The sequence below is a fragment of the Macrotis lagotis genome, chromosome 3 (assembly GCF_037893015.1).
Source record: "Macrotis lagotis isolate mMagLag1 chromosome 3, bilby.v1.9.chrom.fasta, whole genome shotgun sequence".
Lineage (NCBI taxonomy): Eukaryota > Metazoa > Chordata > Mammalia > Peramelemorphia > Peramelidae > Macrotis > Macrotis lagotis.
Genome location: NC_133660.1, coordinates 250,708,281 through 250,725,956, shown reverse-complemented (window position 1 = coordinate 250,725,956; position 17,676 = coordinate 250,708,281). Strand labels below are relative to the sequence as shown.

At 37.1% G+C, this 17,676-nt stretch overlaps 1 protein-coding gene across 1 annotated transcript in view; it reads right to left on the bottom strand.

Annotated features, from left to right (window-relative positions):
• Window positions 1-208: 208 nt before the first annotated feature.
• The window catches only part of ANO3 (anoctamin 3), a 230,987-nt gene continuing 213,519 nt past the window's right edge, over window positions 209-17,676 (bottom strand). Inside the window, exons 22-25 of the mRNA XM_074227568.1 lie at window positions 12,854-13,001; window positions 7,567-7,647; window positions 7,289-7,394; window positions 209-1,928 (exon numbers count right to left, since the gene is read on the bottom strand). Of these exons, the coding sequence (XP_074083669.1) occupies window positions 1,746-1,928; window positions 7,289-7,394; window positions 7,567-7,647; window positions 12,854-13,001 (518 nt within the window). The 3' untranslated portion in view covers window positions 209-1,745. The remainder of the gene's footprint in view (window positions 1,929-7,288; window positions 7,395-7,566; window positions 7,648-12,853; window positions 13,002-17,676) is intronic.

Genomic DNA, 17,676 nt, shown 5'->3' with positions numbered 1-17,676 from the left:
TCAATTTGGGAATTTTTGGAAAAATTCTGCTTCAGAACAAAGATTGAAAATGAATTCTAAAAAGTACATTATTATTGTAAAGCTTCTCTATAAAATCAGTTTCTTATCAATCAAGTCAAAGGGCAAAATGATTCTGGAAAAGGCAATGAGAAGAATGTCTTTGTATAACACCCCCCTCACTATAATAACCATAATATGCAAGTCATGTCATCATGTATAAGATGACATGGTCCTCTTTGAAAATGAAGGACTATTATTATTATTGTTATTAGTATGATTCTTTTTAAGGATAGAAGAAAGAAGTTGTCCTGATTTTTTCATGTTTCTCTACTCTTCTCCAACAGACACCTCAAGATAGCCATTCTTCTGACTTTAGGTTAATGTCACATGGCATTGGTTTCTTATAATTTCACTGAGGTCATTCTTCACATTGCAATCATCCAAACTCAAACTGGTCCTGACTTTTGTTCCTTTATCCCTACTCATACAAAGCCAACATGTACCTTCTCCCTCAACCTCCATTATATTTTGGGTGATGTCTTGAAAACAGTAAAACTAAAACAATTGATTTCAGAAGAAAGCAAAGCTCACAAATATCTAATTCTAGCCATAGTATTTAGTTACATTCATGCATTGAGAGAGTGCATACATCTCTAAAAGAGGAGCCAAACTCGTGCAGTTTGTCTGGCTTCTCTTTCCCTGAACAAAGAAGACAAAAGGGTGTACTCTAGAGAGGGTCTAGTGGACAAATGAGCTAGAGAGATTGCACACTACTGATGAGCCACTACATAACAAAAAAAGTAAAAAAATATATATTTACATAATTTCACGGTGATGTTCTGGGATAGCTTCCCAACAGACTCAAAGGAAAACTCATATTGACCTCATCCTAACAAAGCATATTAAATGTGGCCCTTTCTCTTTTGAATGGCATAGAAAATGCCAATCCTCTCTTCAATATAGGTGACTTCAGATACTTTTTATGAAAATAAAAATAACACTCAGCTGAGTCACACCACTCACAAAAGATATCAGATCTGGATAGTTCTACTTTCCTTTCCCTTCAATGGGTAGCAAAGGTGCCAGATTTGTAGGTTTTCTTATTTTTATTTTTGGTGTAACCTTGAAAAAGAGACAAAGGAAAAGGGCCATGCAATTCTTTAACTGCATAATCAACATTCAACAGTGCCATCACAGGATGACGAGGAGAGGCCAAGGCAACTCAAAGTCAACAGGAAGGCTGCAGGAGGGAGAACACTGAGGAACAGCGGCCAAGACAACAGCTAGCTCCATTGACTCCTTCGGGGTAAGCATCACAACTCAACTGAACAATGGGAAGGGGAGCTGGAGGAGCAGAGACCACATGATGCTGTTCAGCATGCTCTGATTGTGAACAGCTACACGGGTACACTAGGCAGGCTCGAAACTCCAACATTTTTTGACTGTCCTAGAAATTCCTCAAAGTCTGGTGCTTTAAGGTAGATTCTGAAACTCTTATTGGCTCCCTTGGGTTCATGATGACTTGAACACACAGTCACATTAGGTGGGGCTCTTCTTTGACCTCCTCAGGAGCCCGGATTTCCCAATTTATCAGAAAAGGCTGTGATGCAATCATTCCCCACCCAGTCCACAATATCCACACATATTCAGTTGTGTGCTTCCCCATGAGTCTCTGCAGGGAACAGGAAGGACAGAATCTTCCGTCCCCACTGATGGCTCAGTTTCTCCTTGGACTCTAGAATCAGCTAAGGCCACTCTTGGTGATACTGCTTCCCGTGACTTTTCCGCTGTTTCTGCAAATGCTCCAATTCTGCATCATACATCATTTCTTGGACTAAGTACTTCTCCCGCCTCACTCGATCAGATAAATCTTTGGGCATGTCAGGAATCAGGTAAGCAATGAAAGACTTTATTCCAAAAACCAGGTGCTGAAAATGAAAAAGTTGGGGGGGGGGAAGAGTTTTCAAAGATTTGAGAGAAACAGCAACCCTTATAGGCAGGAATCTATAAGAGAAAACAACTGAAATGGATTGAAGGGAAGAAAGATTGGATATAGGGGATTCTGGACATCTGGTACTAATCCTGGCTCTGTCACTAATAAACTAGGTAATTTGGGGTACATTTCCTTTATTTTCTGCATCTGTTTTCTCATCTGTGGGAGGGTAAGAGACCGGGATTAGATCTTTTTTTTTTTTGATTTTGTGATTTTATTGAGAAAGGGAGAAATAAGAGGGGAGGGAAATTCCTCTATCAATTTGGTTTGACATGATCTCTTCAACTTATACTTTCTCCTGATCTTCCTGTAGTTACCTAGTCACCTTGTGCTAAAAGCTGGAATCTAGTCTAGGTCTTTCTATTTTTTATAGGACAATGCTACCTATTACATATAAAATGTGACTAAGCTTTACACCAATAGCCTTTTGAGGTTTTGGTGAGGAAAATACACAGTAATCCTCTAAATATGCTTTGCATTTATTATTATTATTTTTTTTAGTTTTTTTTTTTTTGCAAGGCAAACAGGGTTAAGTGGCTTGCCCAAGGCCACGCAGCTAGGTCATTATTAAGTGTCTGAGACCAGATTTGAACCCAGGTACTCCTGACTCCAAGGCCGGTGCTTTATCCACTACGCCACCTAGCCGCCCCTGCATTTATTATTAAATTTATTTCCTATCTATTTCTTTTGGACTAGTTCAACTGCGGAGGCAGGTGAGAACAGATCTATAATTCAGTAATCAATTTAGTGTCCTGCATACCTAAGTGGTTCTTCAGTACTGTTTTCTTCTCGTTGATCATTAAAAAAAAATGGCTGAGACAAATTCAGATTAATATGAGCTTTAAAAGGATAATTCCATAACAAGCTGATTAAATAAGTGTACGCAGGACATTTTGGCAAAAATAGCATCTTTCAGAAGATAACAATATCTTGCTAAAAAATGAGATGTGAATATTAGTTTGGGGCTCACAGATCCTTAGCTTTAGTAACAACTCAGGCTATTTTCATGTAATTGAATTCAATAAAAGTTTATTAATTATGTGCAAGGGACTCATTATATATAAAAGGCATGGGCCCACGTAAGATGAATGCATCATCATTATAGCTTAAAGAAGACAAATAACACGGATTTTTTCAAATCTTCATTGTATGAAAGGCAGACAATACTACAGGATAAGGAGCGGATATCTGTTCCAGAAGTCTGATCTATGAAGGGGCTTACTGGAGTTTAGGAGGTCTCCCCGAAGGAAACCTCTTGCTATAATGCATTTCTGAAAAGGATAAATGTTTCAGCTTTCTAAAAAAAAAAATCACATACACAAATACATGTTAAAATTTAATCTGAATCACTGACTTTTTCTCCATCACTTTCTTAAGTCTAGACAAAAAAAATAAGTCTTGATTGGTAGCATTTGCCAGTTTCTGAGATGTAAGGGAACTGACTTAAAATTTAACAATCAGCTCTCTGGCAAGAACTAATTTTAGTATCTTTTAAGTTTTCCTAAATGAACAAGTTAAATATTGCTGACCAACAAATCAGCTTCAAATAAATCATAGTAATTTTATTTTTATTTTTATCTTCTTCTGGGGCTATAATTGCATTCAAGTAGGAAGGTTTCAGAATAAGAAATTCTTTTACTAGGTGATAGGTGAGTTAATTCACATGACCCTTAAGTATCAAAGGGAGAACTTGAGACATGGACGCTTCTGTTCCTCTAAGGCATGTTGTGCCACATAGGTACCACGGGACCATAGAATGTCAAAATCCAACATCTAGCCCGGTCTTCTCATCTAACAGGTAAGGAAACTGAGCTCTACTATAGCAAACAGGACAAATGATCTCCCCAATCTGATCTGATGTTTGCCCCTCATTCTTGAAGGAGGCTATGACAGCCATGTGAATTGGATTTGGGGGGGGGTTGTTGGTCTAAGTCACTGGCCTCACTTTGTCCTCCAACTGAGTCCAATGGCTAGATGTGAATCAGGATGACTGAAGATGGCCCTAGACATGAGGCAATCAGGGTCCAAGATCATACGGCTAGATGTGCAGCTAGGTGGTGTGATGGAAAGAACACTGACTTTGGAGTCAGGGGGAGGGGATTTGGAATCCCTTTTCAATCTTCCCATTAAGTCAATAGGATAAACAGGGTAAACATTAGGCTCTGTATTTTACAGAAAGAAACAGGAAAAAAACAGGGAGGAAAAGTAACTTCACAATCTTATCCCGAGTTGGTGGTAGTACAGGGACCAAGACTCAGATCCTATCTAGGAGTAAAGATCTATTTCCACTAAACCCAAGGATGTGGTCCTACAAGCAAAAAGACATTCCATATTAACTCTATAACTTTAGAATCATTTAAAATTGTAACCGTACTCCAAATAGACAAAAGTATACTTTCCTCACTCATCAATGAGATCTGGCCTGCTATACAACAAATGACTCAGTAGATCTCACTATTCTGGGAGAAGGAAGACCTAGGTTCAAATTATACTTCTGAATGTGCCAAAATTAAATGGACCATGGGTATGTAATAATGTCACATAGCTGTTGTGAGGTTTCAAGGTGATAAACTAGGTAAATTACTTTATAAATGTCAAAGCATGATATGGATGTGGATTTTTATATCTGGAAGCTTAGAAGATTCTAGGAACTCAATCTAGTTGATGAGTTGTTTTTTTTCTCTCTCCCTAGATCCAGTCTTCTTATCTTACTTTCTGGTCATGTTCATGTCTCTAACCCCAACCAGTTTACTTTATATATTGTCTCTCCCATCATTAAATGAAAGCTCCTCTGGGTCATAGGATATCTTTCAGCAATGCTGAACCCTATGTCTTACTAATAAGGAAGTGCTTACTAACTTTTGGACTGAATCTTTGATTTTATTGAAATAGGGAATTTCTTAGGTGATAGAGCTTCCTCTAATAATGGCGGTCATCTCTTCTTTGTACTATATAGTCCTGAAAAACCGCCCACAATGTTTAACTTTGGAGCAGTTAAATGTCTTGCCCAAGATCATACAGTCAATGTATGTCAAAGGTGGAACATAAATGGCCTTACCTCAGAGTCAAATTTCTAAGTTTTGTTACTACATGATGTTTCCTCCACCCAAGGGAATATCATCCTGTGAAAGGTTGTCTTCTGAGAATTAACAATATATGCAATGAATTGAAATGGGAAAAGATTCTTATCAACTAAGAAGTTACTGAAACCTTTGGCTTAAGACAATCATCTCCCCTAAAGAGTAATTCTTTGCTTTCTGGTCAAAGAGTTTTTGCAACTTGGAGAAGTCCATCCATCTTACTTTAATGATTCCTGTATTTGGAGAAAATGTCAATATTTCCAGGTCAAAACTGAATCAAAGACATTTCACTTAGATAAATGATGATGTTATTTGTCCTTCATTCTGGAAGAGGACCATGACATCAGGGAGGGGATACCATGACAAGAAAGCAAATTGGATTTGAGTGAGGGGTATTATGCTCAGTCACCAGTTTTCAGAATTATCTGGGTCCAGTGGCCAGTTAGGAATCAGGATGACTGTTTGAGGCAATCGAGGTTAAGTGACTCCCCAGGGTCTCACAGTTAGTAAGTACCAAGTGTCTAAGGTCAGATTTAAACTCAGCTCCTCCTGACTCCAGGGCTAGTGCTCTTATCCACCATGCCACTTAGGTACTCTATTTAGATAAAAACTATAATTGTGAAGGAGTGACTATTTGTGGGGAGGTGGATGCAAATTTTCTCTAGACATATTTGATATGGAGTTAACTTAGTGAGAGTGGCCAGCAAATTAAAAATAAGGGATTTTGAGGTGGGTAGGAGGATTATCTCTACTGATTTTCATGAGAGTATGAATTTAATGAGGGCAGTTGCTAAGCTCACATGAGCTCTTACATGAACTATAACACACATTCTATGGGTAACCAATAAAAGTTTGATGACAATTATGGACATTAAAAAAAATTTAGACTTGAGAATCTTGGCATAAAGAGGATTGAACTCTGAGTTGCAAAAACTCTTTGAGAGTAAGACATGGCCAGAAAGCAAAGGATTGCTCCTTAGGGGAGACAAGGCCAGGTGGTAAGAGAGGAAAAAAAGGAAGAAAGAATGTGTTTAAAGAAGTACAAGCAGAACTTGCAAACTGGAGTCCCACTAGAAAAGAATTTCAAGGACGGGGTGGTGGAAATATATCAAATGAAGAAGAAATTCCAAGGAGATGAGGACTGACAAATAGCCATTGGATATATCATCTCAAATAAATATTAGTAAAGAAAGAAGAAAGCATAATTTTAATAGGGACCTGGTACGAGTGCCAAGCACTTTAAAATATTATTTCAGTTTATCTTCACAATCACCTTTGCAATAATTATGATTCCTGTCTTACAGTTGAGGAAACTGAGGCAGATGGAAGTGAAATGATTTGTCCAGATCTCATAGTTAGTAAGTATCTGAGGCTAGATTTCAATTTGGGTATTGCTGACTCTCAGCACAGTTCTCTTTCCTCTGGGCTATTTAGCTTTGACTGATGTGATTTTTAATTTGTTGTTAATGCAGATTTACTCTCAATCTTGCCAAGTACCTCAGTGTCAACTTTTAAAAATATTTCTTGTCCTTCAAAGTCCCAATTTACAGATTTCTTTTAAGAAGTCTCGCCTGATATTACCAGCTGCAAAACATCCCTGCATTCATCAAGGTTTTCAAAGCATTCTGTCTGAACCTCTCCTTCAGACTTTCCATGAAATCTCTTCTCTTGCAGTTACTTTTGCAATACGTTATTCTACTTATTCTAATCTTCAGGGGAGAGATTACATTTTGCTTTCTCTGTATCCTCAGTTCCTTGTGCAGTTATCTTCTAATAATAGGTGTTTATTAAATATTGAGTTAAATGTGTTTCTGTGAAATTAAATGATGATGATGATTTGTCCTTCATTTTCAAAGAAGACCATGACATCAAGTTGGCGATGCTCTAATGAGCATGTGAATTAGACTTGACTGAGGCGGGCTATACAAAGTCACCAGTCTAATTTTCTCCTCCATAGTCAACTGGGTCCAGTATGAATCAGGGTAACTGGAATTATGTGACACTAACAAAGCGAAGAGGAAATCTGGCACTCTCCTAGCCTAAAACTTAGTTGTATGATCCTAAGATTTTATTTGTTATATGACTATCATTTAAATTTGTTTCTACATCTGTAAAATGAGGATAGCAAAGTTTAGAGAAGAAAAGCATGTCTATAAAAATAAAAACTATTATAAGAGATCCAGGGATAGTGTTTTCTTTTTGATCTCTGTCTCACCTCAAATACGATGATGAAGGCCAAGCGGGCCGCAAGGACGTGCCAGAACTGTAAGGTTAACTCATATGGGTGGGTGCTCCATGGTGGGGCTCTGTAGTCTCGATACCTGCAATCCACAAAACCAAGGAGCATGAAGTACAAGGTAGAGAGTGGCCAGGCTTGAAGGCTTCCCAATTTTCAAGAGATCAAAGACAAAAGGGCTCATTAAACTACAGAGAGGAAAGAGAAGGAGGGAGGCAAGACGTCATGGAAAACTAAAAGGAGCTCAAAATAGATACCTGCAGTAACCAGAGTGGCCGGGCCCAAGTTCACTCAGGTCGAACACTGATAAGCTACTGTTGACGTACCCTTTTAAACACCTGGAAGAAGCAAAGGAAAATAAAATGATTCAACTGTTGTACACATAGTAGGTTCTTCATTGAGTTGAGTTCTAGAAGAATGAAATGAGAATCAGTGGGAATTGTTAATAAGGAAGGAATAAACATCAAACTACAAGGGAAACAGCAAAGAGTGAGATGGGGAACACTAAGTTGACAATCTTTTCCCAGAAAATGTTATTGCAAATGGTAATAATGATAATGATGATGATGATGATAATAATAATAATAAATATTTATATGCTTCTTTAAGATTTACAAAGCACTTTAACAATCTTTTATTATATCCTCACAATCATGAGAAGTTAGTGCTATGATCAACCCCATTTTAAAGGTGAGGAAAGAAAGATTAAGTGACTTGCTGAAATTCATATAGCTAAGAAGCATTTGAGGCCAAATTTGACTTTAGGTCTTTCTGAATCCAGGACCCTATCCACTTGACCACCTAGCTGTCTAGAAAGAGGAAAGGAAATATGGAAGAGTGACCAGAACCCTAGTGGGATATTGTGTCATTCACTCCAAAATTACTTACTATGTGCTAGAAAAGTAATCTTTCAGATTTTCTACAGAATTCTACAAAAATAATAATATATCTACATCTTTGTCTATCTGAATTATCATCATTTATATTTTAATAGGTATTATTGTCATCCAAGAGTAGAGGTATGGATGAAGGTTAATCCAACCATAAACTTGGGAACCTTGAAAGGGAATGAGGGACGGCTAGGTGGCGCAGTGGATAGAGCACCGGCCCTGGAGTCAGGAGGACCTGAGTTCGAATCTGACCTCAGACACTTAGTAATTGCCTAGCTGTGTGGCCTTGGGTAAGTCACTTAACCCCATTGCCTTGCAAAAACAAAGAAAGAAAGAAAGAAAGAAAGAAAGAAAGAAAGAAAGAAAGAAAGAAAGAAAGGGAATGAAAACTCTTTAGATCTATAGTGTAGATACATTAGGACTTGCACCTGAATAATACACTTTAATGGTAAGATAGCTAGAGTACCAAGGTCTGGGTTTTGATCCCAACTCTGCTTGTATGATATCAGTTATCTGTGTGATCCTGGGTAAGCTAGCTCACCTTTCATGTCCTCAGTTTACTCATATGTACAATAAGCGGGCTGTTCTGTATGATTTCTGATATCCTATTTACCTCTAAATCCCTAATCCCACATTCCTAGAAAATTCTGTTTAACAAAATTGGAATTAAGAGCACATTGAAACATTGAGGGCTACCACAATGAGAGAAGAAGTCCTTGGAAGATGGATAGAAGTTAGCCCAACAGTTGGATCAGGAGGGCTTTTCAGGCAGGGAATCGTTGGGGTCCATCTTTTACAGCTAAATCTATATAGATCTTGGAACCTTAGATAATTGATGGGTACTAGCATACAGAGTCAAATTATAAGATGGATAAATCAGTTTATCCATTTCTCCTGGCTAACTTGATGCTGCTTTTTAAAACTGTCATCCATTTGTGCATGTATATTTCCAAGTTACAAAATTTCCCTCCACGCTTCCTTCCCATCCCTCTCCCCTCAGTAGGTTGTTAAACATGTTTACAAATTAGTAATTTTTGGCACGAGGAATTAGGATTTGGGGAAAGAGTTACAAAAGAGATAATTTTTATAAGATGTTCATCAGATTCGGTAGGGTGTTTTTTTCTGTGTGTTTTGTTTGTTTTTCTTCTTCTGGTTGGGGATAATATAGACCATTACCAGTCTAATACAGTTGTGCTAGCTCTCTGGACTGTCAAGATTTGCTGTTTCTATCAAGGTTGTTCCTAGATGCTACTTGTAATGATTTCTTTTACAGCAATTTTTATTTCAGGATACTAATTACTACTTGGATGAATGACCTACTAATAGCATTATTAATGATAATAACATAGATATAGGGCATAAGGTTTTGCAAAGTGTTTTACGTGTGTTATCCTGTTTTGTTCCTTGAAATGACTCCTTGAAGCAGATGCTATTATTAATTTTATCTTACAGATGAGGAAACTGAGGTTGAGATTAAGTAACTTGCCCAGTGACATGTAGCTAATAACAATAATGGCACCAAAATGCATGGCAATAGATTTCAATAAAATCTAATATAAAATAATCATAGCTGATATTTATAGAATATTTTAGAGTCGACAAAAGAGTTTAACACATATAAACTAGGGAAGCTAGGGGAGACCTCTCCAGCCATCTAGTCCAACTCTCATCTTACAATTGAGGAAACCAAGGTCTAGTGAGGTTGAATGGCTTGCCCAAGGTCATACATGGGAAATCCAGAGGAATCAAGATTTAAACTTTGGTTAGATATCAGTTGTGAGATTGAACCTAATGACTCTCAGTTATGATTATTTCTACTGTACTTTAGATGTCTTCTTCATTTTATAGAAAAAGAAATCATTATAAAGATGATAATGTATATAAGCCTATTTGTAATCACAAAATTTCACATAAATGACTCCATCTGTTCACCATTTTTTCTTCCTCCTCCTCCTTCCCTTCTTCTCCTTTATTCGGTTGATCACAGTGATTATAATTATGTGATTTGTCTATAATCATACAGTTTGCTCAAAGTGAGCATTTATTGGGAGTAGGGTCTTAACCCAGATCTACCCAACTCCAAATCTAATACTGTTTCAGAATTAAGAAAATTTAAAACATGGCAAATTAAATAGAATGGAGAAGGAAAATCTGAATATAAGGAATAGTTGCAATAACCTCAGAGGAAAAATATCAATATAAATATCAATATCATCTATATCTATCTATCTATCTATCATCTATCTATATCTCACTTTTCAGCCACTAGATGGCAGAAAAGGAATCAGTAATTTAATAATTCTTCTAAGGGGAAAAATCAGAACTGAATTATTACAGTAGAAATCAGTGTTGGCTTTCTAATCATTTTTTATATAAAACTTTATGGTTACCAAGTGCTTTGTATCCATTTACTTCTATGATTTTCTTTTTTAAAATTAATGTTTTATTTTTATATTACAGACATTTATGGGTCACTATAATAAAGATCTCTTGCAACAAAGTTAAACAGCTAAGTAAAACTAACAATGATATGATGTCCCTTATCTGAAAATTCATGTAACATTTCATATTTGTAGTAGTCCTATATTTCTATTACAAAAATTACAGAAATCTACTTTCTCTTCTTCCATAAAAAAATGAAAAGAAAAATAAATTTCTTGTTAAAAAATAGCCATAGTTAAGCAAAAAAATCTGTCATTTGATATATACAAATATATGTATAGATATATGTGTATATGTGTGTTTGTATGTATGTGTGCATATGTGTATGTATGGCAACTAGGTAGAGCAGTGGATAGAGCACCATTCCTGGAGTCAGGAGAACCTGTGACTTTAGGCAAGTCATTTAACGCTGAATGCCTCACATCCAGGGCCATCTCTAGTCATTCTGATCCATTTTGTCTATATGGGTCTGGAGGAGAAAGGGATATTGCTGACTTAGCAAAGCAGCCCCTCACTGACATCCAAGTCATATGAATGTCATGGCATCACCTCCCTGATGTCATGGTCTTCTTTAAGAATGAAGCATTACAACATAAATTGGTATTTGGCTGAAGAAGGAGGAGTCTGTGATAAACTGAACCTTATGAAATTGTTGTCTAAAGATAGATGACAATGGGAAGGTGGTAAAGGAGATAACCAGGGATATCAGATAGTTGGCACATGTGCCAGTCCAAACCTAGACCAGCCCCTTTAGGACCTCTTCGGATGAATGGGTTTACTGATTCATGGTGGAAACAGTTACTGGGTATCTTACTATTGACCTAAGTGGTATAATCCTATTAGCCGTGTGCGTCTGCTGTGTATGATCCAGGTAATAACTCATATAGTACAAAATTCTATCAGCAAATTAGGACTGGTGTATGGTTCTAATAATGAAGAGGTAAAAATATAGAAAAAGTCTGTAGTGCTATTGAAGATGAGGATTATGAATTAATTTGAGGAAGACATTGCTGGTGAATTGTGAAGACCAAGTAATTATTTAAAAGAAAAGGGGGGGAGTTGTGAGGAATAAAGGGTGTTGTTGGTCTTCACAGGGTGTGTGGGGGGCTTTGAAATCCATTACAGAGGGGGAATGGCCCCAGTCAATCACAAAACTGAGAGAGTTCTCCTAATCCAATGCCAAAAATGACAAACTAGTCCTTAACTGGTTGAGTAACCTAGAGTCTTGCCCTTTTCCTTTGCACATGCTCAAAGAGATCTATCTGTTCTTGTTCATTAGTATAATAAGAAGGGTGGAAAAATGTATAGGAACCAATGTATCAATTAGATTTGTGACCCCAGCCTATGGTTGGCATGAAGGGGCAAGAATCAAGTCTTTCAAAGTACATAAAAGAGCTTGTATGTTGGGATTTCCCCACTCCTCTCTCCCACCATGAGAGAGGTGTGCCATTTTGTTAAGATATCTTAATAAAAAAAATTTTAATAAAAAAAATGAAGGACCCCCATCTTCATAATGTATGTATAGATTGATATTTGTGCATACATATAATTACACACACACACACACACATCCCTCCATCTTTCTTTCTATCTATCTTTCTATATTCTGTAGCCCCAATCCATCAATTCTGTATCATTGCTGAAGTGGTTACTTATTGGTCCTCTGGAATTATAAGTGCACAATGTATCTAAAACAGTTTTTTAAATCCTTTTCCAAGGTGTATATTTTTATAGTTTTTTTCTTGAATAAATCATTCTTTTGGTTTTGCTCCAATCATTCTTCCTTAGTTGATAAAAGTTACCATTTTTATGCTATTATTGATAGAATGCAAATCATTCTTCAGGTTATTCTTAATGAATCAATTCATATAACCCTTCCAAGATTGTTTGAAATCATCCATTTCCTCATTTCTTATCACATAGCAGTATTTCATCACAATGATCATGGCACTGCAATGATGTTCTCATCTTATCTGACTTTAGCCCTTCTTCATTTCTATCTCTATGGAACCAGTTGTCCCCAGTTAACCATGAATTGCCTATTACTATGATTTCATGGAATGGCCAGAGGGAGGTAGATATGCCTAGGCTTGCCCATGCATCACTATGGACTTCATGATTCCAACTGCAATATGCAGAAATGCAACCCTTAACATCCCTCTGTGCCATTTTGTTGCATGTAAAAAATGAAGGATTGAGATTCCAACCTTACCTTTCCTGACTGTATCCTTGACCTTTACAGGGGCCATATCTGAATGCATAGACAAAGCGTGGAATGTAATCAGAAGTGATGGCGATCACAAATGCATTGGTAATTACAGCTAACACACCGATTCCTTCAAGAATTCCATACCAGATTCCTTGAAAGGGAAAAGTTCTGGATCAGAGTCAAAGATTAAATATAACAATTGAACAAATAATTAACACAGCACTTACTAAGTATAAAATATGGTTCAGGAAACTGGGGATATAAAGCAAAATTCAGTTATTCATTCCCTTCAAGGAGTTTGCATTCTTTTTGGGGGACACAATACATAGAGGCGCAATGTTGTATGTTAGAGAAATCACTACATTTAGAGTCAGAGGACCTGCCTCTGATATTTACCATCTCTCTGACCCTGGACAGGGCACAATTTTTCTGGGCTTCAATTTCTTAATTGGTAAATGAGAAAGTTGAACTCAATGGCTTATGGAGTCCCTTCCTGCTGTAAATCTAAGACCTAGGAGCAGTTAGATGGTGTAGCGGATAGAGCACCAGCCCTGGAGTCAGGAGGACCTGAGTTCAAATCCAGCCTCAGACACTTAATGATTACCTAGCTGTGTGACCTTAGGCAAGTCATTTAACCCCATTGTCTTTCAAAAAAACCCTAAAAATTAAGATCTAGCACCTTCTCCTTAGGGTTGTAGTGAGGATCAAAAGAGATAATAATTATAAAGTTCTTGATATAATGTCCAGCATAGAATAAACATTATACAAATGCGAGTCAGGATTGTTATTTTATTATTATTGTCATTACTCTCCAGGCAGCTTAAGTAGCAAGGACCCCAAGGGAGAGATAAGAGGCAGCATGTGCCAGGAGGTGAAACCACCATTGCCATCTACCTTGACCACCCTCTTCCCTGAAACTCTGGAGATAGCCAGGGTCCTGAACCCAAGGGTCTTGGGCTTGGCCCAGTTCCAAGTCAGAGCTCCCAGTCTTCATCAAGCCCTGTGAAGTTGCAGCCTGGAAATTTCTCCTTCCGGAGCTTCAGTCACAACTATTAAAGACCCAAAAAAAGAAAATTCTGGCCACAGCAGTCCTTGGCACTCTAGAATGCTTCAACATTCACAAATGATTTAATGAGTGGAAATGATATCCAAGAAGAAACAACGACATCTGCTTTGCTTTTGCAACCTAAAGGAATAGGACACTTTTCCAGTTGACATGTAGTTAAGGTCTTCCTTATGTATTATCTCACCCATTAGAATGTAAACTCCCTGAGAACATGACTGTTTTGCTTTTCTGTTTTTTTGTACCACCAGTCTTAGTGTAGGATAAGTGATTAATAAATGATTTTTCACTCATTTATTGATTCATTATCAAAAAAATGGGGGCCAGGCTCTGTACTAAGAGGTGGAGAGACAGAAAATCAGAAAGTAGTCTCTGTTTTTTTTAAAAAATTTTATTTATTTTAGGCAATGGGGTTAAATGACTTGCCCCAGGTCACAGTTAGGTAATTAAATGTCTGAGGTTGGATTTGAACTCTAGTCCTCCTGACTCCAGGGCTGTTACTGTATCCACTGTACCACCCAGCTGCCCCTGTAGTCTCTGTTTTTAAGGTAAAGTCTAAAGATGAAGAAAACATGCAAACAACTAAGTATAAACAAACGTCGTTTTAGTCATATCAATCTAGAATCTCTGCAATGGAATGACCTTTAGGTATTAGCTCATTCTACTCAGATTAAACAGGGATTCACTAGTCTATAACCTCACTGAAAAGGGATTGGTCAGTCTCTGTTTAAAAGTCTCCATCAAAGGAGCTTTGAATCACCCCTTAATCATTTAGACAGCTTTAATTTTGAGAAAACTTCTTGTTGATGTTGAGTCATTTTAGTCATGTCCAACTCTGCATGACTGCATTTGGGGTTTTCTTGGTGGAGATACTGAAGTGGTTTACTACTTCCTCCTCCTAGTTCATTTTAAAGATGAAGAAATCAAAGCAAACTGGCTTTAGTGAATTCCTCCAGGTCACACTGCTAGCAAAAGTCTGAGGTCAGCACCCATTGTCTCCAGGGTCAGCACGATTGCTCCACTTAGCTGCCCATAACAAATATTTAGAATAAATTGGAGAGAATAGTTACAGGTTTAAGGAGGCTTGTAGAAGTTGGGAACTGAAGGAAGCCAGGGATGCCAGGAAGCACAGGAGGAAGAAGAGAATGCCAGATATGAGAGATAGGCAAAAAAAAATATGGGGTATCTTGTTCAAGGAATAGAAGAAGAAAGTCAGACAGAAGGCTTCAAGGGGGTAAAGTGTATGAAGACTGAAATGGAAGGAAGGGGAAAATTGTAAAGAACTATATGCTAAATAATTTTTTTAAATTTAAATCTCAAGGTAACTCAAATTTGAGTAAAAGGGTAACAAGGTCAACTCTTTAGGAATGGAGGATCAAGTGGAGTGAGGAGAAAATTGAGGCAGGGAGACTAATCAGCAGGTCACCGCAAAAGTCCAAACACAATCTATGCTCAATATCTTCCCTCTGGCTTTCCACTTTTTCTAACAAGTTTTACCAAATATTGAATTCTTATCCCTAAAATTCAAATCTTTACATTTGTCAAATATAAGGTTACTATATTTATTTGTCTAATGGTAGCCATCTCCAGGAAGGGGATAGGGATGGAGAAAAAAAGAAAAAAAATTGCAGGACAATTTTATTATATTTTTGGAAAGTATAACAAGTTATATAGAGATTTGCAGTTTCTTGTGCAATCATCTTTTTTTTTTTTTAATTCTATGATGGCATGGAAATGCTTGTTTTATTTCATAAATTGGAAATGTTTTTAAAAGTCCAAGTGAAGTGTTGAGGGCCTGAACTGGGGAAATGGAGAGGTCTGAGGGGAGAAGGAGTTTTTGCCAGAGAATGCAAAAGTAAAATCAAAAGACCTTAGAGACAGATTTGATTTTGAGTTTGGAAAGGAGGGAAGAGTTGGGCTTTAGGCAACTCAGGTGGGAAAATTTGAGGGGATATTATTTCTCTTCTTCCCTGGAGGAAGGAGACTAGAAAGGAGATATAATGCAATGATATTTCTTCCCTTTCCCCAAAGGCAGAAAGCCTGTCAAGAGAATTGAAAGGATGCAAGGCATTTCTCCTTTCAGCCCCAGAGGCAGGAGAACAGATTTAGTGAGTAGGAATGATATTTCTCTCCTTCCCTCAGAAGACAAAAGATTGGTGCATGATGAAAGTAATTTTTTTTTGCTTTTTATCTTTTGTTTATAGATTATTTATAAACACTTTCAAATACTATTGTGAAAACTAGAGGAATACAGAGAAGATCAGAACAGAATTTCATTCTCCAAGATCGGCTAGTCCATGTTCAGCCATTTGCTAGAGGAGTATCAAGGGTATAACTTGCCCACTTCATGGAACTTGGTTGTTGCTTATCATCTCTATACTGCATTTTTATTGCCTTTCTGTCTCAGACCACATGGATTTACCGGGGGTCTCACAACCACCTGCCTTACTTCTTAGGTTAGCAAAAAAATATCAATCCTTGCCTCTCTTGCCTTGTATCTAAAATGATTCCTTTTCTTACTTAGACTCCCTAATTCAATCTTTGAGTCATAAACATATCGTTCTTCAAATCCTGTAATCTCTAAGATCCTTCATATACCCCCCCATTCATTATCTTTTGCTAGGGCCAAGTGTCTGAATTGCAACCTGCAAGATTCCAAACCTAATCCTTTCTTGCCCTATAATACCTTGATAAGTTTTGTTCCCAATGTCTAACTGAATGAATGTGTAAGAGAACTAGGTAAGACCTCTGAGTTGTTCTTGTTCAAACCCCTCTTTTGCTGATGAGCAACAGTCTGAGAACTGGAGGAAACAACAAAGTCTACTCCCAAGAATATTTGTAAGAATTCTATATATAGTATCCCCAATAATTTCCCACTTCTATTAGAATACCCATCGTCATGGGAAAATACACAGCTTCCTAAGGCTACCCATACCACTATTTCATAATTTTAATTGTTAGCAGGTTCTTCCTTCACCATTGTCTCCTTCTTTGTAATGCTCAACCACTGATCCTCTGTCCTTTGTCTAAAAAAACTTTAACACTCTGTGGTATCAAGCCAAATTTGGTGGGAGAATCCATAATTTGTTGAATAGAACAAAATACAGTAGTATAGACACATTTAGATATTTGAAGATAATTATACTCTTTCCTCAACTTCTTAAATCATATGGATCTACTCTCTCTATTTATGAGGCTATCCTTATCTAAAGAAAATAGGATCAATCCATCCATTCATGTTACAGTTTATGTAGGTGAGGCCTTGAGATTGTAAGTGACTTGCCAAGGATCATACAAGTAATGTGACTACAACCAGAATATAAACCTTGGTTGATGGGATAAACAGAGATAAGAATGCTTTCAGGTCCAATAACATAAGGTTCTATATTAAATTTTTATACCTTTAAAACTACTATAGCTATCACTATTATTTCATTTTCTCATTTATTTTTGAATTAATTTGGACATAAATGATCCCTAACCAAGTCTTCATGTAATGATTATTCTTATATGTTTAATATTCTGTGGACTACTCCAGAAGTATATAAAATAACTGGTTATTCTAACAGAACCTAATCTCTCCATTAGGAAGCAAGCTTATCTTCTGCAGTCTCATTACAAACATCTCTGAGAATATTCTGTGGAAGACTAGATGATTGAGGTGACATCATTCTGTTCCTATCTGCTTTCAGTCTCTTCAGCTAGGTCTCAATGTTTTGAAAGTTTTGCATTTCATGTGGTTTGGAGACTGTGAATATTTGGT